Here is a 25,944-nt window from a genome sequence, read left to right as displayed (position 1 = left end):
CAGTGTGTGTGTGTGTGTGTGTGTGTGTTAGATTGACTCCACATCACTTCCTGTGTGTTCATTAAAGGTGTACACATTTCTGGTTAAGCAGCTTTAAGAGTGATGTCTGTGATTGGAACAGAGCCAGAGTCAGTGTGTGTGTGTGTGTGTGTGTGTGCATGTGTGTGTGCATGTGTGTACTGTCATCTCTATAAACAAACAAAGAAATAAACAGTTCCAGAAAGTTGAGAAAGTTTAGTGGAGGATGTGTATGAAGTGTAAGGGTCACATCTCAAACCACATGTTCTAGGTGTGTGTGTGTGTGTGTGTGTGTGTGTGAGTAAATCTAAAAGTTGGGAAATCATGTAAAATATACTTCATGAATTGAGTACAAGTCAGTAAAAAAATGAAGTAGACCTGAATGACTTGAGTAGAATGATGTAGAAAACTGAGTGTAATGAAAATCCGAAGGTCATGCAGTGGTTACTGGAAGTGAAAATGAGTAAAATAATTAAGTAAATATGATTAAAATTTAAGGTAGAAGAAACTGAAAATTAGAAGATTATTTAACAAACAAATGTGCTCCATTTACTAAATAGTTTAACTGAATTTAATTCTTACTGCTCTATCACAGAAGTAATATAGTACACTTATATATATATACACATATTTACCCTTTAATCAAGTGGTTTTTTAATTCAGGTTAATGTACTGTATCTAATGGCACCAAATAAAAGGTATAAACAAAGACACAACACACACATTACCATTTTAATTAAACATGTATTTGACAAGACATGAAGTCAAAACTCAACCTGGTTTACTTTGCAAATGACTTAAAAATGTAAAAAGATCATAAACAACGAGCTGAATTGATCTTATTAGTAAACAGTCTCAGAAACAAATCTTCTGCCACAAGTATTATACAGTTAACATGTGGAAAGTAGACTTGTGTATTAGAACCTAATGAGTCACGTTTTACATCTGTAAGATTGAACACCTCCACACTACAAACATGTGTGCAGACCTTCTCAGGTCTTAAAGAAGCAATAAGAGTCTAAATGAAGACAGGACACTGATTATCATCACCAACAGGACCACGCCCCACTCGACAAATGTGCAGAGCGCACACCGCCATCCCATAAGCTGGCACCTAAAAAAGATATTATAGGACACAAGTAAGTGCACGTGTGAGTGTTACTGTAAAGTCCACCAGACTGGTAAAATAGTACTTCTGTTAATATACATCATCACACTGATCTACGAGTGGTGTTCAAGTCAAAGCAGGACTTAAAACTGATTTATGATGAATTTACAGAGCCCATTGCTGGTAAAATTCCGGTGAACATTATAGTGAAATGCTTTTACAAAAAACAGGCAGCTTTGATCACCAAGAGGATTTTGCTCTTGCAACCATACACATAGAACCATACACATAGAACCATACACATAGAACCATACACAACCTCATATATAGAGAACAAAATATAGAGAGAAATAAAGAGAGCTTTTACTCTAATAAGTGTTCTTCTGTTATTCTGCACAATCAAAGGTGCTGCTTTCACTTGAACGTCCCTTGTTCATGTGTATAAAAGTTTTTTTTTTTACTTTAGTTACTGGAGAATCTAGTATATCCTAGTGGAAAACTTGTATATTCTGGATTCATTGTAGGTAAAGTGAAATATTTAAAACCTTTTTTAAAATTTCTATCTTTAATTTAATGGTTACACATTTAATACTTCTGTAACATTTAAAAAGTTGACATTTACCTCCTGTTTTATCTCCATTTAACTTTTCCCCTTTAGTGGTGTTGGTGCTGTAGAAGAGATGTCGAAAAATATATAACGTTTCAGAAACACACACAAAATTTTTTTAATCAGTTTACGTTTCTTTTACTTAGACATTACAACATACATAACATATTCCACTTTAATATTTTAATTTCATATTACTTTCTCCCAATTATAATTCTGAGAGAAATGTTGTACTTTTACTAAATCTTTATATTTTATAGCTTTAGTTACTAATACAGCACGTACAGTAGCACATTTATTTTATATCAACAACAGCAAATTTAATTATGTTAAATGTTTAAGTACACTGTTATGTTTGTGAAATACTTGTAGTACTTCTGCACTTTAAATACATTTGTAATTTAAAACATCATGTACTTATGACGTTAACTTAAGTAAAAAGTTTGAAGTTCTATTGTTTTCTAACAAAGTTATACAGCATTATACTGATAATCAAACTGCCTGTCTGGAGCTGTCATGTTTCACAGCACTAGAGGCAGTTTTACTGTACCGGACTCGGAGCTGTACTGGACCCGGAGCTGTACTGGACCCGGAGCTGTGCTGGACTCAGAGCTGTACCGGACTTGGAGCTATACTGGACTCGGAGCTGTACCGGACTAGGAGCTGTACCAGACTCAAAGCTGTGCCGGACTCGGAGCTGTGCTGGACCCAGAGCTGTACCGGACCCGGAGCTGTACCGGACTCCGGAATTTCCACATTTTTTCATTTATTTATTTTTGTGTTGTCACATTTCTTTACCTATTTTGAATTTTCCACATTTTTACATATATTTATTTCTGCATTTTCACATTTCTACATGTATTTCTTTGTCGCTGTATGCTAATAAGGCAGGCGGTCCCAGTCTTAGGCGAAACCGTGATTGGGCGGCAGGGCACCTCAGACAGAAGCAATCGATCTAATCAGCGTGATGCTTTTAAGTTATCTGAAACTAACTATGCAAATGGCTGCCAACGAGAGACCGTTAGCACATGTTCTGCGAGATCCTTAACCCAAATGCGTTTGACGGTCGCCCAACGTTCCCTTTTTTTTCTGCGTGAGGATTGAAGTTCTTGAAGACCGTCAAACACAGTTTGGTTAAGGTCAACATCCATCTCAGCATCAAGCTGAACTAAATCGTTTATTAATCTTTCGACACGATATAAAACGTAGTCATTTGCTGCGAGGTTTCTTAATTTCACCAGCTAATGATCTTAACTCATTAGCTGCAGCTTGTAAAAAATACGCCATAGTTAGTATTACATATGACAAAGCAGTCATTACAAGCCAAGGCATTAGTCGTTGAGTCGAAACAATCTCACTTCATTTAACCAATCACGGTTTCGACTAAGGCTGGGACCGCCTACCTTATAAGATAAGACAAGATAAACCTTTATTAGTCCCACAAGTGGGAAATTTGTTTTTCCACGGCAGCAAGTGGACAGTACAAAGTTAAAAATTAAGAAACAAAAGAAGTAAAATAAAATTAAAATAAGGGAAAAAATTAAAATAAATGAAAATACTAACAGTATAAATGTTAGTATGTAGTAATGTACAAACATTACTAGTACATAGTAATGTACAAACAGTATACTATACAATCTGGCTGTAGAATATGGACATCTGTGTAGTAAAAAATAAAATTTACATAAGTATATATTTAGACTATAAGTAAACACAGTTGACTAAGTAATATGTTTGTATCCAATGAGTACATGTATACATACAGAGAGTGAGTGACAGGCATTTACAATAATAGTCTAAATGTTTTAAATTGCACTTTGCCCGAGACAAAGAAAAATTGCACGTTTCACCATAGTATTGCACATGACTGGAGATATTGCACATCACTATAAAGTTTAACATGTTCCGTCATAATATTGCACATAACTACCATGGTGTATTTAAAGTGTGTGTTTGTTCGTTTGTGCGTTTGCTTGTGCGTATGTGGTCAGAGTCTAAGTTGTACAGTCTGACAGTAGTTGGCAAGAAAGACTTGAGGAATCTCTCTGTCCCACAGCAGCCTGCCACTGAAGGAGCTGCTCAGTGCTGTCAGATACTCCTGCAAGAGGTGGGAGATGTTATCCAACAGGGATGACAGCTTAGCCACCCTTCTCCTGTCACTCACCACCTCCACTGGGTCCAGAGGGCATCCTAGAACAGAGCTGGCCCTCCAAATCAGCCTGTATTATCAGCATACAGCGACAAATAAATACATGTAGAAATGTGGAAATGCAGAAATAAATATATGTAAAAATGTGAAAAATCTAAAAATAGATAAATAAAGAAATGTGACAACACAAAAATAAATGAAGAAATGTGGAAATTCAGAAATTAATAAATCTTGAAATATGTTAATAAACAAAAGTAGGAATATAATTAGCTATTTTCCAGGGTATATTATATTTATTTATTATTATTATTTTTTTAAATGATTTGTTTGTATTTTTTTCCGATTTTCTTCCCAATATTAGTCGTGTCCAATTCCTCCCCGTCACTAGGGGGCTCCCACATTAAGGCTACTACTACCACTCAGTCAGAAGGGCGAAGACTATCACATGTTTCCTCCGAACCGCGTGACGCCAGCCGACTGCATCTTTTCGAACTGCTTACTCACGTACTGTTAGGGGCGGAGTAACACACTCGGAGGAAAGCGCTAGCCGCTCCTTCCGCTTGCGCGAGCTCACAGACGCCCTTGATTGGCTGTAGAGCCGTGATTAATGTGGGAGCACAAAGTATCTCTCATCCCTCCCCTCTGAGAGAGCTCAGCCAATCAGCTCTCTCTAGGCCTCTGGCTGTGAGAGGTTACAGCATCACCCGGGAATCGAACCAGGGATTTCCGGATGATAGGGCGAGCGCTTTACCAGTTCTCCATACATTCTCACATCCTCGCCTTTTTGTCTCTGATGTCACACCAGACCTCCCATGAGCACTTGCACAGGGCAATTTACTCAATTAAATTTTTGTTGTTAAACATAAAAAATATTAAGTTGGAATGCGTGACAATTGTAGTTCTTGAAACTAATCAGTATAATTACTCCATTACCAAATATTTTGATTGAGAGTGTCAAAAATATTAAGTGCATGTTAAAAAATATAATTTAGTTAGTCAAATGCTAATTTCTATTTGTGTAATAAACCTAAATTATAGTGTAAATTTAGGACAAAATTAATAATTATTTTTTTAGATTTTGATTTGTCTAATTTAAACAATTATGTATGTGATTTTAAGAGATTTTATTAAGGTAACATAACCTTTTTATTACTGTGAAATTTACAAGGCCACAGAATCATTTTTTAGAGTGTGTCTGTGGGAGGAAAGGAAAATAAGTTGTGTGTCATCTGCATAACAATAGTATGAAAATACATGCGATGATATGACCTTACCAAGAGACCGAGTATAGAGGGTGAACAGAAGAGGACCGAGTACTGAGACCTGTAGAGACACCAGTAGAGAGTCTGTGTGGTGCAGATGTGGATCCCCTCCATGTCACCTCATACAACTTATTTTTTAGGTAGAAAGCAAACCATTGCCGTGCTATTCCACGGATTCCAAGGCTTGTAAGAGTAGATAATAGAATCTTGTGGTTCACTGTGTCAAATGCAGCCGGCAGGTCCAGGAGGATGAAGGCAGATTATGGTTTAGTTGATCTAGCAGTGTAGAGCTCCTCAGTGACTGACAGAAGGGCAGTCTCTGTGGAAAAACTTGTAGCCACTTGGAATCTGGATTGGTTGGGATCATTAAGGTTGTTCTGTGAGATAAAAATAGACATTTGTTTGAAAACAGTCCGTTTAAGAATTTTGGAAATAAAAGAGAGAAGCGATACCGGGCGATAGTTTCTGACATCTGCTGGATCCAGGCAGGAATTCTTGAGGATGGGAATAACCCTTGCCTTCTTAAAAGCAGAAGTAACATGACCAGATGATCATACATATGGAATGTATGATGATGGTTGTGGTGAAAGAAAAGGAGGTCTCCTGAGATGGCCTTAAGCATTATGGAACACATACACACCATGTATATTTTATTAAATCCGATGCACAGTATTCAGAGCTGTGAGCTGTACATAAGCTCCTGCTCTCTCAGACTCAGATCTTCTAAAGTTCTTACTGCAGTGCTGCAGCTCTCACCTGGACGATCTCTCAAGGAAGTGATGTCCTGGCGTTTCATATTTTGCTCCAAAGCTATGGAATAGTCTTCCAGACAGTGTTCAGGGTTCAGACACAGTTTCCCAGTTTAAAAGTAGACTCAAGACGCATCTCTTTAATCTGGCATACACGTAACTCATCCCATAACCTCATACTCCAGTACATCTATCCTGAAGGCAACTACGCAAATTCTTTCCACCTGTTCGTTATTTTTCTACCCATCCCGTGGCATCTGGAGATTGTGCCAGCTGGAGTAGACAAAGGCCAACCCTGGGAGGTTTTTGAAGCAGGGAGCTTTTCCTTGCCACCGTCGCCTTTACCTGTCGCTTGCTCATCAGAGACAATCTCATTATTATCTAGACACATTTTTCTCACACATACACACTTCCATAAATTTTCTTTTCAAATTTTCTTATCATTTTTGTGATCCTGCTTTGAGACAATGACCATTGTTAAAAGAGCTACAGTATATAAATAAAATTGAATGGAATTGAATATTAAATCTAAATATTAAAACTTTTGTTGTTTCATATAAACTGCCTCTGGTGATGGAGTGTGTGACCCTGGTACTGATGGATTGCTGATAATCTCATGTTTAATTATTCATGCTGAAACAGGAGATCTTCTGTTGATCTACAGACTGTAAGATTACAGACAAACATCAAGTGTAAGACGTGTTTACAGTTCAGTAATCAAACACACTGTACACCAGAACATTTACTCATGGACAATCAAGTCTTCACTCAGTACTCCAAGCTGGACGGGTGTTACTGGTGCAGGATTCAGGTGATAACGTGATTGGTGTGTGCAGGTGATCGTACGGGTCTCAGTAATCAGCACTTGGCTCTTCCAGATGCTCTGGAGATGTTTCAGAAAGCATCACTGGCAAAATTAACCTGGGGTTGGAGTGAGGGGTGTGTGTGCCTCGAGACCACCCAGAGCCTTGAAATGGAGGACAAAAGGTTGAAAAGTTTCAACAGAAGACAAACTGAGAGGTAGGGGACTGATGGAGAGACACTGTAAGTTAATTAAGATAGAAACAGCTGCTGTCCTGCAGGGGACCGGTTTCTGTTACTTACACACTGGCTCCTCTACCTTTTGGCAGCTGGTGGTCACGGTTAAACTGTCTTCTTTTAGGCAATAGGAGGCAGATGTTTCCTGATCTGCGTGGCACTGGGTACCACTACAGGCAGGTGTACATTCTGTCAAGTATTACAGCTGTTTGTTTACAAGCAGCACAGAGACTCGGTTACCATCATGCTGTCGGGTCTCTGTCCTACACAGATCAGCTTTTTTGATGGGAGGAAGATCATGTTTCCTGCTCTGAGGGCAGTGTAATGGAGAAACATTTGCAGCTCTTATCACTTGTAACTCCACAGCTCAGTGGTAGGCACAGTGTGTGAAGGTGTCTGCCCTGGCGTCTGTCTGTGTGTGTGTGTGTGTGTGTGTGTGTTCGTAAGCCTCCACGAAATGTGTTGAATGCTGCCCTCCAGTGGGCGATTTAATACAGGTCAGTAGACATGTGTAAGCACAACTCCCTGTGTGTGTGTGTGTGTGTTCTCTGTTCTATCCTGTACAACACACTTTGCAGTTGTTTTTATCGTATTCATGATCTGCTGATATTGATATTTTTCATTAATATAAGTTTGGGTCACTGTTAATAAAAGTTCTGCAGCTGTTCTTATAAAGTTTCTCTTTCCTATCTTCTCAAACCTGTAGAACATAGGACAGGGCTGAAGCTTACAGAGACAGGGGGCAGATGCAGGGGGCAGGAGGTGTGTGTGAAGCGCGGGTGGCTGTAAAAGGAACAATGTAATCTGCATGTTAAACATTGAGGATAATCTCATAAAGTTTAAAAACATGTAACGACAGTGTTTTATTCACAGTCAGAGATTATTTAATACTGAACCACTAATGGATCAATAAGTTTTCTTTTTTCCTGTCTTACTGATTCCACTTTAAAATCTTAAACTGTGATTGTGATGGACTGGATTTGAACCTGAAGTATGAATTAATAACAGGAGAAAGAGGAAAGAAGAGGAGAAGTTGATCTTATTCTTATTCACTCAGATGAATGTTAATCTCTCTCTGACTAATTCTTCTTCAGCTCAGAGTTCCTGCCCTCACGTCTCCCTCTCTGGAGCTGTAGACAGTTCCACATTATTGGACACAGTACTGTTCTTGCAGGAACTGTTCCAGACCAGCTGACCTTTGTGTCTTAATACAACAGCTGTTCGTGTTACTTAATTACCGACTGCCATATGTGTTATTCATTGTTCTAGAATGAAAATAAATCACTAAACAAAATATATTGAATTTAAAGGGGTGTACAAACTTCTGCCTCGTACTGTGTGACCCCGCGGGCGCGTGCACTCCTCCTCATCAGACAGGTTTCCTCACTATCATGTGATTTTGGGACACAGCTTAGGGTTGTTTCCCCAGGCCTCACTCATCCATTACTCGGTGTGTGTGTGTGTGTGTGTGTGAGAGAGAGAGATAATGTTTAGGGATTTCCAGGAATGTACCGAGAATTTACACTTTTATTTTTACTCCCACAGTGTGGTGAACACTTTCACTTTCGGTTCTGTGTGTGCGTTAGTGTGTGTGTGTGTGTGTGTGTGTACGTGTGTTGAAGTGTGTGTTAGAGTGTGTGTGTGTGTGTGTGTGTGTGAGAGAGAGAGTGATCCGCCCTAAACCCTGGATTTGGATCAGACCAGTGGTGCAGTGTTCCGTTAGGCCCCGCCCCCCAGTCCCAGCTGTAGTACAGAGCCCTCGCGCACTCCGTCGCACACCACGCACGGGCAGTGAGCGCGCGCTGAGGTTCTGTGAGGGGAAACTGCAGGAGTCCCGACGCTCTCTCTCTCTCTCTCTCTCACACACACACACACACTCTCACGTGTGTAACGGAAGCTCGGTAAACTCTCTCTCTCACACACACACACACACACACTGTAGTTTCTGCTACCCGACACGCGGCGGTTCTCACTGTGACTCCGCAGGTTTTCCTGTCAGTCAGTCAGAGTTAGCTTTGTGCTAACGGGACCGCGGCGCGCGACATCCTGACGCAGTGTGTGTGAAGTTCTGAAGTTCCGCTGAAACCGAGCCGAGTGTAACCCGGGCCGCAGGATGTTCAGCTGGGCGAAGCGGGAGGGGAAGCGGAAGGACCCGGAGGTGATCCAGTCGGTGTCGGAGGAGCTGAAGCGGCTGTACCGGACCAAACTGCTGCCGCTGGAGGAGGCGTACCGCTACCACGACTTCCACTCCCCGGGCCTGGAGGACGCGGACTTCGACAACAAGCCCATGGTGCTGCTGGTGGGTCAGTACTCCACCGGAAAGACCACCTTCATCCGACACCTGCTGGAGCACGACTTCCCCGGGATGCGGATCGGACCCGAGCCCACCACCGACTCCTTCATCGCCGTCATGCACGGGGACCAGGACGGGCTCGTGCCCGGGAACGCGCTCGTGGTGGACCCGAAAAAACCCTTCAGGAAACTCAACGCCTTCGGGAACGCCTTCCTTAACAGGTCTCTCTCTCTCTCACACACACACACACACACACACACAGACAGTCATTATCTGGCATGATGTGTGTGTTATCATTAGTATCAGGTGATCACAGGGATGTTCTCTTATTAATGCAGCACTTTTGCCCCTCATTAACCCCATACACCCCCCAGGGAGTGTGTGTGTGTGTGTGTGTGTGTTTGTGGGATGGGTTCCCTGTTGAGTCTGGTTCCCCTCAAGGTTTCTTGCTATTATCATCTCAGGGAGTTTTTCCCTTAGTCCCTTCATCAGGGACGATCTGATCATTCTGATTCACACACACTCACACACTCACACACAAGAACTTCAATCATTCATTTGATTGTGTAAAGCTGGTTTGTGACAATGACAAATGTTATTAGCGCTATACAAATAAAACTGAATTGAATTGTATTTGTGTATGTATTTGTATGTGTGTGTGTGTGTGTGCGCGCGCCACAGTTGGGCCCTTGAGCGCGGCCCTTAACCCTCAACTGCTCAGATGTGTAATGAGATAAAAATGTAAGTCGCTCTGGATAAGAGTGTCTGCCAAATGCCTAAATGTATTTGTGTGTGTGCGCGTGTGTATGCGTATTTGTGCGTGTATGATGATGTGTGTACGCCCTTGGCACTGAGGGTAAAAGGACACTTGAAGGTGAGTAAGAAAGTTAACAGGGAGTAGGGTTTCGTGTCTGTAGTAATATTATATGTGTGTAATATATGTTAATATTATAGTGTGGTATTATTTGTGTAGTGTTTATAGAGTAGTATTATTTGTGTAGTGTTTTTAGGGTTTTATAGGGTGGTATTGTTTGTGTAGTGTTCATAGGGTGGTATTGTTTGTGTAGTGTTCATAGGGTGGTATTGTTTGTGTAGTGTTCATAGGGTGGTATTGTTTGTGTAGTGTTCATAGGGTGGTATTGTTTGTGTAGTGTTCATAGGGTGGTATTGTTTGTGTAGTGTTTAGGGTGGTATAATTTGTGTAGTGTTCATAGGGTTTTATAGGGTGGTATAATTTGTGTAGTGTTTATAGGGTGGTATAATTTGTGTAGTGTTTATAGGGTGGTATTATTTGTGTAGTGTTTATAGGGTGGTATTATTTGTTTAGTGTTTATATGGTTTTATAGGGTGGTATTAATTGTGTAGTGTTTATATGGTTTTATAGGGTGGCATTATTTGTGTAGTGATTATAGGATGGCATTATTTGTGTAGTGTTTATAGGGTGGCATTATTTGTGTAGTGTTTATAGGGTGGTATTGTTTGTGTAGTGTTCATAGGGTTTTATAGGGTGGTATTAATTGTGTAGTGTTTATATGGTTTTATAGGGTGGCATTATTTGTGTAGTGATTATAGGATGGCATTATTTGTGTAGTGTTTATAGGGTGGTATTGTTTGTGTAGTGTTCATAGGGTGGTATTGTTTGTGTAGTGTTCATAGGGTGGTATTGTTTGTGTAGTGTTTTTAGGGTGGTATAATTTGTGTAGTGTTTTTAGGGTGGTATAATTTGTGTAGTGTTCATAGGGTTTTATAGGGTGGTATAATTTGTGTAGTGTTTATAGGGTGGTATAATTTGTGTAGTGTTTATAGGGTGGTATTATTTGTGTAGTGTTTATAGGGTGGTATTATTTGTTTAGTGTTTATATGGTTTTATAGGGTGGTATTAATTGTGTAGTGTTTATATGGTTTTATAGGGTGGCATTATTTGTGTAGTGATTATAGGATGGCATTATTTGTGTAGTGTTTATAGGGTGGCATTATTTGTGTAGTGTTTATAGGGTGGTATTGTTTGTGTAGTGTTCATAGGGTTTTATAGGGTGGTATTAATTGTGTAGTGTTTATATGGTTTTATAGGGTGGCATTATTTGTGTAGTGATTATAGGATGGCATTATTTGTGTAGTGTTTATAGGGTGGTATTGTTTGTGTAGTGTTCATAGGGTGGTATTGTTTGTGTAGTGTTCATAGGGTGGTATTGTTTGTGTAGTGTTTTTAGGGTGGTATAATTTGTGTAGTGTTTTTAGGGTGGTATAATTTGTGTAGTGTTCATAGGGTTTTATAGGGTGGTATTAATTGTGTAGTGTTTATATGGTTTTATAGGGTGGCATTATTTGTGTAGTGATTATAGGATGGCATTATTTGTGTAGTGTTTATAGGGTGGCATTATTTGTGTAGTGTTTATAGGGTGGTATTGTTTGTGTAGTGTTCATAGGGTGGCATTATTTGTGTAGTGTTTATAGGGTGGTATTGTTTGTGTAGTGTTCATAGGGTGGTATTGTTTGTGTAGTGTTAATAGGGTGGTATTGTTTGTGTAGTGTTCATAGGGTGGTATAGTTTGTGTAGTGTTTTTAGGGTGGTATAATTTGTGTAGTGTTCATAGGGTTTTATAGGGTGGTATAATTTGTGTAGTGTTTATATGGTTTTATAGGGTGGCATTATTTGTGTAGTGATTATAGGATGGCATTATTTGTGTAGTGTTTATAGGGTGGCATTATTTGTGTAGTGTTTATAGGGTGGTATTGTTTGTGTAGTGTTCATAGGGTGGTATTGTTTGTGTAGTGTTCATAGGGTGGTATTGTTTGTGTAGTGTTCATAGGGTGGTATTGTTTGTGTAGTGTTTAGGGTGGTATAATTTGTGTAGTGTTCATAGGGTTTTATAGGGTGGTATAATTTGTGTAGTGTTTATAGGGTGGTATAATTTGTGTAGTGTTTTTAGGGTGGTATAATTTGTGTAGTGTTCATAGGGTTTTATAGGGTGGTATAATTTGTGTAGTGTTTATAGGGTGGTATAATTTGTGTAGTGTTTATAGGGTGGTATAATTTGTGTAGTGTTTATAGGGTGGTATTATTTGTGTAGTGTTTATAGGGTGGTATTATTTGTGTAGTGTTTATATGGTTTTATAGGGTGGTATTAATTGTGTAGTGATTATAGGATGGCATTATTTGTGTAGTGTTTATAGGGTGGCATTATTTGTGTAGTGTTTATAGGGTGGTATTGTTTGTGTAGTGTTCATAGGGTGGTATTGTTTGTGTAGTGTTCATAGGGTGGTATTGTTTGTGTAGTGTTCATAGGGTGGTATTGTTTGTGTAGTGTTCATAGGGTGGTATTGTTTGTGTAGTGTTCATAGGGTGGTATAGTTTGTGTAGTGTTTTTAGGGTGGTATAATTTGTGTAGTGTTTTTAGGGTGGTATAATTTGTGTAGTGTTCATAGGGTTTTATAGGATGGTGTAATTTGTGTAGTGTTTATAGGGTGGTATTGTTTGTGTAGTGTTTATAGGGTGGTGTTGTTTGTGTAGTGTTTATAGGGTGGTATTGTTTGTGTAGTGTTTATAGGGTGGTATTGTTTGTGTAGTGTTTATAGAGTGGTATTGTTTGTGTAGTGTTTATAGGGTGGTATTGTTTGTATAGTGTTTATAGGGTGGTATTGTTTGTGTAGCGTTTATGGGGTGGTATTGTTTGTGTAGCGTTTATGGGGTGGTATTAATTGTGTAGCGTTTATAGGGTGGTATTGTTTGTGTAGCGTTTATATGGTTTTATAGGATGGTATAATTTGTGTAGTGTTTATAGGGTGGTATTGTTTGTGTAGTGTTTATAGGGTGGTATTGTTTGTGTAGTGTTTATAGGGTGGTATTGTTTGTGTAGTGTTTATAGGGTGGTATTGTTTGTGTAGCGTTTATAGGGTGGTATTGTTTGTGTAGCGTGTAGTGTTTTTAGCTGTAAGTAACTGATTCAGCAGTGCAGAAAAAAAACTGATAATTATCAATAACATAAGACTTTATTTATTATAAAGCAGAGTATTCCATTATCTTATTACATGTAGATTTTAAAGAAACTGAAACCAGTGGAATAGCCTACACTCTACAAGCGGCTCACACACACACACACACACACACACACACACACACACACACACTGGTCAGTGTGTGATTGGCGTGCCTATTATGGATACTCATTAGTAAACGGCGAGGGCGGACGTTTCTTTATAAATATCAGCATTTCTGTGTGTGTGTGTGTGTATATGGGGCCGTGCTAAATAGTCATTCCGTGTCGCCCCCACATGGAGCAGTGAGGTAAACCTGTGCTGCTGCGCCCACAGCTGGGCCGCTCTGTGTTCCTCCCTGCAGTGTTAAACCTATGATAACAGCTGCTGTGTGAGTGCCTTTGATACAGGTGTGTGTATGTGTGTGTTTGATGTTACACTCTGTGACAGACATTCCTCATGGGGTTTTAGTTTAGAAAAACACTTAGCATGTTGTATGTGTGACGTGTTTCACAGTCAGATCACAGACTGGTGGTGACGAGGCCATCCACTAGAGTGTGATAGGGACACACCCAGCAGGGACACACCCAGCAGGGACACACCCAGCAGGGACACACCCAGCTGGGACACACCCAGCTGGGACACACCCAGCTGGGACACACCCAGCTGGGACACACCCAGCTGGGACACACCCAGCTGGGACACACCCAGCTGGGACACACCCAGCTGGGACACTTAAATGATTATTGACTGAGTCTGATCAGAGTAAGCTTAGTGTGTGTGTGTGTGTGTGTGTGTACATACAGGTTTGTGTAAACTTGCTGTGTGTGTGTGTATATAATTACTCTGTGTGTGTGTGTGTGTTCAGGTTTGTGTGTGCCCAGCTGCCTAACCCTGTGCTGGAGAGCATCAGCATCATCGACACGCCGGGAATCCTGTCTGGAGAGAAGCAGAGGGTCAGCCGAGGTGTGTGTGCTCACATCTCATCACTGCTTGCTGTATACACACACACAAACACACACACACACACACACACACACACACACACACACACACACACACACACACACAGACAGACACAGAGACAGTGTAATGGCTTTAACCCAGTGTGTGTGTGTGTGTGTGTGTGTGTCCTGAGGATGTATTGGATTAGAATAAAATTTTGAAATTTTAAAAATAGTAACTAGGGATGGGAATCGAAAACCGGTTCTTGTTGAGAACCGGTTCCCAGTGTTTCAATTCCTCGGAATCGTTTGCAAAATTTGCAAACCAATCCCCTTAACGATTCTAGTGGGCACGAATGACGTCATCACGCGCATTGCGTAACTTACGCACGTTGCGTAGCTTATGCTCAGTCAATAGTAAGCATGGCGCCTAAGCGGAACAAACGCTCAAAAGTCTGGTTGTATTTCACCAAAAAACATGAAAATAGGGCAACTTGCAATACTTGCAGCGTATTATCTACGGAAATCAATAAAGAATCGAATCGTTAAGCAGAATCGAAAATGGAATTGGAATCGTAAAAATCTTATCAATTCCCATCCCTAATAGTAACAGGTTAAATTTCTTTTTCTCTCCCGTTTGAACTCTGGTTTGATTAAATAAAGTCTAAAGCAGTAAGTTATTTTCCCCTGGTGATGGCGCTGTAACGTCACTGACTCCTTCTTTTGATTAGTTTGATTCCCAGATCCACGTTCCTCCACGTGTACTTAGAGCGCTGCAAATAAACACCGTCACATCAGTTACGCTCTGACCTGTGATCGAGGTGCACTGGATATACGAGTGTTAGCTTTAGATTCATCTTCACACAGGTGTGTGTGTGTGTGTGTGTGTTATAAATCTGACTGTACAGCTGGTACACTCACCCGAGTTAGCTGCCCAGTATGTTGCTGAAGCAGGTCGCGTCAGAGGGAGTGGACTGGAGTCAGTGTGGGGACCCCGGAGTCTGGAGGTCAGCATCTAATCGCTGAAAACGCTGGCCTTAGTGCTGATGCTAACACACACACACACACACACACACACACACACACACACACACACACACACACACAGAAGTTAAATTAAGAGTGGCGTTCAGCAGCCTCAGTAACCCGGAGTGGGTAAAAATAGGAGTTCTCTCTGTTTGTCCTGAGTTGTGATGGACAGCAGGAACCAGAGTCAAGGACAGTGCGTCAAAGGGACGATAACGTCTGACAGGACGAAAGTAAGAACTGATAATGTCAGTTATTTAAGGGGAAACGCTCCAGTTTGTTGTGCACGGTGTAATTTGGACAGAGACACATGACTGATGCAGATTTCTAAAATAATCCTAAACTGAACAACGTGAACCGGGAACACGGCCCAGGGAATAAAGTGTCTCTCACAGACGCTCAGTGGACGCTTCTGCAACAACACAGTGTCCCCTGCTGTCACAGTGTCTTCTCTGGCCCAAACTGTGTACTGATTGGGACAGAGTTTATTATTATTAATTGTGCAACTACACACAAACACACACACACACATATATAACCCTAACCCTATATATATGCACACACATACGCACACACACATAAACACAAAGTGGCATAAACTGAGCTCGTAGCAAAACCCTTTCATTATCACTTTAAAGATGTAGAATGTGTACAGGATTGAAAAGTCAGATAAACAGGTTTATTTAAATGATAATCATCGCTCACAATTCTGGTATTTAACACTTGGGTGTGTCTAAAAAACTGGGAAACTGAAAGTGTTCATGATGCGTTTTGAACATCTCCCAGGATCCTCCTTCACCCCCTGCTCGCTTCTCCACACTGTCCTTCACCTCTGTTGGACATCTGTCTCAGTACCTGAGCTCTGTAAGTTCTCCAGCTGCTGGAGTTACGTTACTGGGAGAGTGTTAGCTTTAGCAGCAACACTCAAGATAGTATCACTGTTGGCATCAGCACTAACGGCAGTGTTCTCTCTGGGTTAGATGCGGACCTCCAGACTCCGGGCCCCCGGGGTCCTCACACTGACTTCAGTCCCCTGCCTCTGACGTGACCTGTTCCTCTGCAGTGTTTTACAGATGTGCAGGCCAGGTACTCCATTAATACCTCATTTTGAATGACCAGGGGTGCGTTAGAGGTGATGTCGCAGGTGTACAGGGAGGAACCTTCACCTTAATGCTTTATGTAACTCTGTTCCATTTATAATCAGCATGTGGACCTTTTTAATTCAATTCAGTTTTATTTATATAACTCTTTTAACACTCGCATTGTCTTTGAGCAGCTTTACAGATCAAAATAAAAATTATAACTAAACTTTTGTCCCCGATGAGCCGAGGGCGATGGAAAAACTCACTGAAATGACAAGAGGAAGAAACCTTGAGAGAAACCGGTCTTAACAGGGTGACATCAGATAGTGTGACCATAAATCAGTCTCTGCCGTATCTGTGTGCTGTTGGGGTCAAAGTTTGATTATACGACAGGAAAGAAGTTTGAGTTGAGATAAAGTCCACTTCACTCATGGAGGCTCAAGTACAAAACCGTTCAAGGAAATTTCAGTCCTAAAACCACTGAGTGACTGCAGTCACAAGCCATAACAGATAAACATCCTGCATCAGCCGAGTCTAAAGTCTAAGAAAGTCATGTAGGAGGTCACTGGCAGCTCAGTGAGGGAGAGAGAGAGAGACAGAGAGGATGAGAGAGAGACAGACAGAGGGGGGAGAGAGACAGGGGGAGAGGGGAGGGTGGGAGAGAGAGGGGAAGGGGGGAGAGAGAGACAGGGGGAGAGGGGAAGGGGGGAGAGAGAGACAGGGGGAGAGGGGAAGGGGGGAGAGAGAGACAGGGGGAGAGGGGAGGGTGGGAGAGAGAGACAGGGGGAGAGGGGAGGGTGGGAGAGAGAGACAGGGGGAGGGTGGGAGAGTGGGAGAGAGAGAGGGGAGGGTGGGAGAGAGAGAGGGGAAGGGGGGAGAGAGAGAATGGGGGAAAGGGGAGGGTGGGAGAGAGAGGGGAAGGGGGGAGAGAGAGACAGGGGGAGAGGGGAGGGTGGGAGAGAGAGACAGGGGGAGAGGGGAGGGTGGGGGAGAGAGAGACAGGGGGAGAGGAGAGGGTGGGAGAGAGAGAGGGGAAGGGGGCAGAGGGGAGGGTGGGAGAGAGGGGAAGGGGGGAGAGACAGACAGAAAGGGGAGAGACAGACAGAGGGGGAGACTGAGGGAGAGAAAGAGAGGGGGGAGAGAGAAAAAGGGGGAGAGACCGAGGGAGAGAGAGAGACCGAGGGAGAGAGAGAGAGAGAAAGACAGAGACAGGGAGAGAGATGGGGGAGACTGAGGAAGAGAAAGACAGAGGGGGAGAGGGAGAGACAGAGGGGGGAGAGGGAGAGACAGAGGGGGGAGAGGATGAGACAGAGGGGGGAGAGGATGAGACAGAGGGGGGAGAGGATGAGACAGAGGGGGGAGAGGATGAGACAGTGGGGGGGAAGAGGGAGAGACAGTGTGGGGGGGGAGAGACCACAGAGAGAGAGACAGAGGGGGGGGGTGAGAGAGATAGAGGGGGGGGTGAGAGAGATGGGGGGGGGGGAGACAGAGAGACCAGGGAGAGAGAGACAGAGGGGGGAGAGACAGATGGGGGGAGAGAGAGACAGAGAGACCGGGGAGAGAGAGACAGAGAGACCGGGGAGAGAGAGACAGAGGGGGAGAGAGGGAGAGGGGAAGGGGGAAAGAGAGAGGAGGGGAGACAGAGGAGCGAGACAGAAACAAAGGGGCGGGGAGAGAGAGAGTGACAGAGGGGCAGAGAAGGAGAGAGAGACAGAGAGAGAAAGAGGGGTGGGGAGAGAGGAAGACAGAGGGGAAGACTGAAGGAGAGAGAGAGGGGGGGAGAGAAAGAGGGGTGGGAGAGAGAGAGAGACAGGGGAATAAAGGAATAAAATGTTCTCTGTTCTAATCTGATCTCATGATCATTATTATTTATTAAATCTCATAAATCTGATGTTTTTTTAGATCAGATATGAGTCACTTTAGTATGTGCTCCAGATCAGCTCTATATCTGATACGTGGTCATGTGACCTGAATGAGAACTGGGAGATGGAAAAGCACAGGGTGTGACATCATCAGTCAGCACCAGCAGCGCTGGGATTTCATAGCAGCGTTAGCAACAGCTGCTAAAACAGCTCAAGCCAGGCATCTGGACCTCAACACACACCACGAACAAACCGCTCGCTAACTCCAGAGCTTAAACCCCAACTAGTCCAGTGGGGTGTTTTAACCCAGATGGCGCGTATCGAAGACGTATCTGTGCGTGTGTCGTTTCAGAGGAAAGTCATGTGTAATTATAAATGTGGAAGGTCATGACGCGCAAATCTGATCTAAGCGAAAACTCTGAACTGCTGAAGAGCTTTTTATAGTTCAGGACGCTCTCCTTCCACCATGACGTAAAATCCTAGCGGCTTAGTTTGTCGCTGTTCATGTTCAAGTTTGGTTCTCTGGGTTCGCTGGTTTAAGGTGTGTCTGTGTGTGTCTGTGTGTGTGTATTTTTGTCCCCTTTCTAATGATTTTTCTTTTAACACATACAGTAGACACTATGGCACTGCTAACTGCCCCTCCCCCACACGAGCTCCGCCCTCCATCACACACACCTGACACCATGCTTTAACTTTTTTAGTTAAAGTGAGGGAAAAGAACACAGAAAGTGTGTGTGTGTACATGATCTGGACTGTACAGAGGGAATAATTGTGTGCTGATGTAATAGGAAAGGTCTGCTACACAAACACACACACACACACACACACATTCTTTCTGTAAACGCGACCATAAGGAGAACATGAGGTCGTCAGAAGGTTATGAGTTTCACTTCCTTTAGAAATCCTGAGCTTTCTCTCTGATGTTTAACATTAACACACTCTGGTAAATCACTACACACACACTCCTGAGTTCACATGCACTCTGTGTGTTAACTCTAACACACACTTACACTGTAAATAACACCACCGTGACGGTTTGTTTATGAATAAAAATAAAAAGTGCACAAAATACTGAAACTGAAAACTTGGGTAACTTTCGTACATACTTATGGGCTTGTTGCACACGGAGTATGTGTGTGTGTGTGTGTGTGTGTGTGTGTTCAGGTTATACCTCAGTAAGTAAGTTAATAATCTGCACATGGCTGGTGACTGTAAAACTGTAGCATGACCTTTGACCCCACCACAGAGTCTCATCACAGGTCACTCTGTCTTACTGCAGCAGCTTAGTTTCTACCCTGCTCTGTAATGTGTGTGTGTGTGTGTGTGTGTGTGTGTGTGTTTAGATTAACATCGATGCAGGTAGATCATCATTTCACACAAGTATGATGAAATGATAAACACACACACACACACATTTTGCATTTCTTTTCCTGAACCACATGACCTCAGTGATCTTAAATGTGCATGTCAAACTGGAATGAACACACACACACACACACACACACACACACACACACACGCCACAGAGGATCTCATTTCTTTTTGAAGAAGTTACTGTACGTTGCTTAATTCTTACACGCTGTTTACTAGTGTGTGTGTGTGTGCGCGTGTATGTGTGTGTGTGTTTCATTAGTGCTGATATTACACTAGTATATCAGTACCACTGTATCAGCAGTTTATGATCAGTTTGTCAGCATGTTGTCATAGAGACAGCTCTGCCGTGTTTCTCTCTGTCATGCTGAGATCCATTACGGAAGTGTACACCCTACATAGTGCACTAGCTTTCCATTTAACGCTATTTGGGATTCGACCCCAGAACCCTGAAGTTAACGGAGTTGATATGATGAAGTGTAAATATACAGTAAATCAGGTGAGTTCCTCAGGACTGTCCATCACCTCCATGGTTTATTCTCCTCACCTTCTGGATACAGAGTAACACTAAGGGTTTAACACCACTCTCACCTCCTGTTAATTACACCAACGGTCACTCGTGTGTGTGTGTGTGTGTGTGTGTGTGTGTGTTGAAGTATATGAGCAGGCGGAGCAAAATAATTGTTTTAATAAATCCTAATTTGTTGTAATAAATGGTGTTTGTGAAACTGTTGTATAAAAGTGATATCGCACTCGAGGTCGTGCTGTTGTGCTGAATATCATCACGGCTGTGATACCTTCAGTTCTATCACAGTTCACATTTTCCAGATTTTGTTCCAGTTCTAAACAAACGTGGTGAATAATTCACTCCTATGACACATGTGAGAGTAGTGCTTCACCTGTAGGATTATAAAGGAACTCGCGTTGTTGTACAGGTGTGTCCTTTTTACAGTTGAGGCTCCGCCCTCTGTGGGTGTGTTTTGATGCAGAGGGTCTGAGGTGGTACAGGTCAGGTTTCTGACTGACGCTCAGTACAGTGTGGTGTTTAGAGCCGAGTTAGTGACTGACGGGACTGCTGGAGTGAGGAGATGACCTCGCTGTGACCTCTGTGTCATTGACACACACACACAGACACACACACCCCGTGCTAGCTAGTCCACCTTGTTAAGCGGGAGGTTCATACAGCATGAAGAGACAACAAACACGCATGTCATGGCTTGTAAGGAGTGTAACTGTGAGCTGTGTTTTCTCCTGCACACAATTCTCAGATATAAACACACACACACACACACACGCACACAGTCTGAAGATTACAGGAGGTGTTGTAGGCAGTATGTAATGCACTATATGTCTAGTGGAACACCGTGTGAAGACGGAACACGTTTCAGTGTGATAGAAGTGTGTTTTCTTTTTAATGACAGTGTGGTGTGTGACGGTGTGGTGTGTGACGGTGTGGTGTGTTGTGTGTTTTTGTGTGCGCTCTCGCGGGTTGATCCTGATCTCAGTTCTGAGAGCTCTGTGGGTCTACGACTGAGAATGCCATAATGTGTGTGTGTGTGTGTGTGTGTTGAACTGAAGTGATGCATGCTGGGTAATGTAGTATCTCCTGCAGCATCAGGGACAGTGACTGACACAATGAGCGCTAACATCAGAGCAGCTAATCAGTTTACTCCTGAGTCAGATCCACCTCTCTGTTACACAGTGCTAAAAATGGGTGAACACACACACACACACACACACACACACACACACACACACACACACACACACTCACACGCGATTTGAACATGGGTACACTGAACACAATGAGGGTACATTGACATTTTCCTGTAAAAGGAAACACACACACACACACACACACATACACACACACATGCACACAAAGAACACATGCTTAACTGTATGACATTAGGAAAACAGGGTGGAGTACACACACATACATACACACACACACACACACATACAGGAAGGAGAAGGTCAAGAGGATAAACTGTCCATGTTCTCTCCTCTCTCTCCCTCTCTGTTTCTCTCTCTCTCTCTCTCTCTCTTTCTTTGTCTCTGTTTCTCTCTCTCTCTCTCTCGCTCTGTTTCTCTCCTTTTCTCTCGCTCTCTCTCTTTGTCTGTCTCTCTCTCTCGCTCTGTTTCTCTCTATCTCTCTTTTCTCTCCTTTTTCTCTCTTTCTCTCTTTGTCTCTCTCTCGCTCTGTTTCTCTCTCTCTCTTTTTCTTTGTCTCTGTTTCTCTCTCTCGCTCTAGCTTTGTTTCTCTTTGTCTCTCTTTCGCTCTCTCTCTGTTTTTCTTTCTCTCGTTCTCGCTCTATTTGTGTATGGAAAATGAATGTGAATGGAAAAAATTTTATTTGAATTTGAATGTTAACAAAAATATTACATTGTTGCCAAAGCAATTATAAACCATTAATTATATTATAAATAACATCAATTTAAATTTATAAACTTATTTAAACATTCTAAACATATTAGATATGAACGAATATTATATTGGGTAAACATAAACTAAACAACCCCTCCCCTCAAAAATGATAATAAAAAATATATAATGTCAATATTAAAAACAATACCAACAACTATCTGAACGGTAGTGATATTACATTTTAATTGGTTCGGAATATTCAGGTTACGCTGTGTCTCACTGTCTCTCTCTCTCTTTCTCTCTCTCACATGTACAACTGAGTTATAGTTTTACCTAAAGGGTCAATGAACATTACTGTGTGTGTGTGTGATTGTGTAGGTTACGACTTTGCGGCAGTGCTGGAGTGGTTTGCCGAACGAGTGGACCGAATCATTCTGCTGTTCGACGCCCACAAGCTGGACATTTCTGACGAGTTCTCGGAGGTGATCCGCGCTCTAAAGAACCACGAGGATAAAATGCGCGTGGTTCTGAACAAGGCCGATCAGATCAGCACGCAGCAGCTCATGCGTGTGTACGGCGCCCTCATGTGGTCCCTGGGTAAGATAGTGAACACTCCCGAGGTGCTGCGTGTCTACATCGGCTCGTTCTGGGCGCAGCCGCTCCTGGTGCCGGACAACCGTCGCCTGTTTGAGGCCGAGCAGAACGACCTGTTTAAAGACATCCAGAGTCTACCTCGCAACGCCGCGCTGCGCAAACTCAACGACCTCATCAAGAGGGCGCGCCTCGCCAAGGTACCCCACTACGCGCTATACCCTAGAGCCCTGCAGCCTACACACTACACGCTATACCCTAGAGCCCTGCAGCCTACACACTACACGCTATACCCTAGAGCCCTGCAGCCTACACACTACACGCTATACCCTAGAGCCCTGCAGCCTACACACTACACGCTATACCCTAGAGCCCTGCAGCCTACACACTACACGCTATACCCTAGAGCCCTGCAGCCTACACACTACACGCTATACCCTAGAGCCCTGCAGCCTACACACTACACGCTATACCCTAGAGCCCTGCAGCCTACACACTACACGCTATACCCTAGAGCCCTGCAGCCTACACACTACACGCTATACCCTAGAGCCCTGCAGCCTACACACTACACGCTATACCCTAGAGCCCTGCAGCCTACCCACTACACACCACACACTATACCACAGAGGCCTGCACTCTACGCCCTAAACACTACACCCTATACCCTGACGTCTGCACATTGAGGTCTACAGACCACACCCCACACCCCACACTACATCAAGAACCATATCAGAACCAGTTCTTTTGCCAAGTTCCCATACTCACAGGTTCTATCCCAAACTGCTCCATACCCCCTGTGTTACTGATGTTTTGATGTTTTATGAAGCTAAATGAGTTGTTTGGTGGGGTGGGGCTGTTACAGGCAGATGTTTGCTGCCCCCTGGTGTAAGATCTAGTGTATTGTTTATGCATGCAGTACAGATACACAAATAATAAGAAGCACATAGATACAGAGTTGCTTTGTCTGTGTCTTTTTGTGTGTGTGCCCGTCTGTGTGTGTGTGCCCGTCTGTGTATCTGTCTCTGTGTGTGTGACTGTGTGTGTCTGTGTGTGTGTGCCCGCGTGTGTGTTCGTTTGTGTCCGTGTCTGTGTGTAGGTGCAGGCATACATCATCAGTGCCCTAAAAAAGGAGATGCCGAACATGTTTGGGAAGGAGAATAAGAAGAAGGAGCTGATCAGTAATCTGGGAGAGATTTACACCAAGATCGAGAAGGAGTATCAGATCTCTCCTGGGGATTTCCCTAAACTCTCTAAGATGCAGGTACACTGAGTGTGTGTGTGTGTGTGTGTGTGTGTATGTGTTTGTGTGTGTGTGCGCGCGCTTCTACTGAATCTGTACTGGTGTGTGTGTGTGTGTGTGTGTGTGTGTGTGTGTGTAGGAGCTGCTCGGGTCTCAGGACTTCACCAAGTTTCAGGCTCTGAAGCCGAAGCTGATAGATTGTGTGGACGACCTGCTGGAGAACGACATTGCGAAGCTCATGACGCTGGTGCGGCAGGAGGAGTTGGCCGCGCCCACCACCGAGGTGAAGGGCGGGGCATTTGAGGGCACATTTACGGGGCCTTTCGGTGGAGGTTACGGAGAGGGCGTGTCCGAGGGCGTCGACGAGCTGGAGTGGGTGGTGCAGAAGGATAAGCCCACTTACGACGAGATCTTCTACACGCTGTCGCCCGTCGACGGTAAAGTGTCGGGCGCCATGGCCAAGCGCGAGATGGTCAAGTCCAAACTGCCCAACAACGTGCTCGGAAAGATCTGGAAGCTCGCTGATGTTGACGGAGATGGTTTCCTCGACGATGACGAGTTTGCCTTAGCTAATCACCTGATCAAGGTGAAGCTTGAAGGTCATGAATTACCTGCAGAGCTGCCTGGTCACCTGGTGCCTCCATCCAAGAGAGTTTAGTAGCTCTCACACCCGCAGTCTGTCTAAACCACTGAGCCCTCGACCCCACGCCCTGACGACCTCGACACCACGCCCCAGACCATTTAAGCCCTTAACCCTAAACTACTAATCACGAAGCCTTAAAACACTAACCTATGCACCCTAAGCCCTACACCTTTAAGCACTAAAACCAAACGGAGATCAGACCTACATGTGTTCGTTTCCCTGCAAACTTAACACTAAGTGAAGTGTGTTAGCATTGGCAATAGCATTAGCATTAACATTCTGATTAACTGCAGAAGTAAAATAAGCACCTGGGAGTTTATTACCATTTCTGTTTTGACCAACACACACACACACACACACACACTCACTGCTCACTGGTATTTTGTACTTAATTATTTACATTACTACAGTGCTATGTTTATTTTAAATTATAGGTTTTACACTACAGAGTTGAGGTGTGTGTGTGTGTGTGTGTGTGTGTGTGGTCTATAGAGCTAATTTCATGTTATTATTTCTAAGTATGTTCAGCTTCTAATAAAATAAAGATTTATCATGACCTGACTACCTGTGTGTGTGTGTGTGTGTGTGTGAGAGTGTGTGAGGGGGAGGAGAAACAGTCGGTTTAGTTCTCAGCCACTCAGCCCCTCCCCCTGCCTTCTTTTCAAACATATTTTAGTTTCCTAAACGCGATCCTTCAGCAGTGTTCCAGCACAGTCCAAAAGTATTGGAACACCAGGCTAGTTCTTGAGATCTAAAGGTGAGGATTAGACCCTCAGTCAGAACGTCAGCTTTTATTTCCTAATGTTTACCTTCACATGGTTTAGACTTTAGAACACGATGCTTTTGGTGGCAGATCAGCTGGCGAACACTTGGTATCTGTTTCAGATTGTTAACTCGCAGTAACTGACGTCACCATCACCAAACTCTTACACGCTCCTGCGGTGGTGCGTTTCCAGGGTTGCCGTTTTTTTATTTTTCTTTCTCTGAGATAGCCGCATTTAAGTCAGAGAACAGTTAGTTTATGTTTCTTAAATGAATAATCAATTGTCATCCTATGAAAGTATTATTTACTTTGAACTTATTTACTTTGATCAGAGGCAACACTTTGTGTGATCAAACACACTGGCTGCTCCATCACTTCAGTAAAGCGTCATCTCAACCCCAGAACCTTAGTGGAGTGTGAGACCTTCACCCTGCTCTGTGAAAGTCGTTGAAGATGAGAGTAGATTTACAGGAACTGCATGCTGGCACACACACACACACACACACACACTCTGACTGCAGGGTTATAGTGAGGCAGTCAGACCACTCGACACCCTGCTGCCATTCAGATGTTCTCCTCAGACGTCATGTCAGTGTGACTCCATGTTACTTCACAAAGCTGCACCAGACGGTGATCACGCAGGAGACTTTTTACTAACGCTGCTGCTGTACGACTCGATAATTTATCAGTCTTATAAGTGTGTTTTTTGCCCTATGCAGATCTGCTCTGTCCTTCACTCTTTACACACTGTGTTTTTTATTCCCTGCGGTTTGTGTGCTGTTGTGCGTTCCTGACGGAGCAACATTTCTTTTTAAGTAGGGCTAACTGCAGGCTGGAGAAAAATGCGTGCCA

At 43.1% G+C, this 25,944-nt stretch overlaps 1 protein-coding gene across 1 annotated transcript; it reads left to right on the top strand.

The window, feature by feature from the left end:
• The first annotated feature begins 8,695 nt into the window (after positions 1 to 8,695).
• On the top strand, positions 8,696 to 24,890 carry ehd1b (EH-domain containing 1b). Its single transcript, XM_053516098.1, has 5 exons — positions 8,696 to 9,445; positions 14,068 to 14,165; positions 22,231 to 22,643; positions 23,543 to 23,707; positions 23,826 to 24,890. Exons 1-5 carry the CDS (start codon positions 9,045 to 9,047, stop codon positions 24,342 to 24,344), a joined length of 1,596 nt encoding a protein of 531 aa, XP_053372073.1. The 5' UTR covers positions 8,696 to 9,044; the 3' UTR covers positions 24,345 to 24,890.
• The last annotated feature ends 1,054 nt before the right edge of the window (positions 24,891 to 25,944 follow it).

Source organism: Clarias gariepinus, chromosome 17 (genome assembly GCF_024256425.1).
Source record: "Clarias gariepinus isolate MV-2021 ecotype Netherlands chromosome 17, CGAR_prim_01v2, whole genome shotgun sequence".
NCBI lineage: Eukaryota > Metazoa > Chordata > Actinopteri > Siluriformes > Clariidae > Clarias > Clarias gariepinus.
Note: the sequence above shows the minus strand (reverse complement) of the source record. Positions and strands in the feature narration are given on the sequence as shown.

Coding starts and splice junctions, on each gene's coding strand:
- ehd1b (XM_053516098.1), top strand. CDS start 9,045: ATGTTCAGCTGGGCGAAGCGGGAGGGGAAGCGGAAGGACCCGGAGGTG. Junction 22,644..23,542: donor AGAGGGCGCGCCTCGCCAAG/GTACCCCACTAC, acceptor GTCTGTGTGTAG/GTGCAGGCATACATCATCAG. Junction 23,708..23,825: donor CTAAACTCTCTAAGATGCAG/GTACACTGAGTG, acceptor GTGTGTGTGTAG/GAGCTGCTCGGGTCTCAGGA.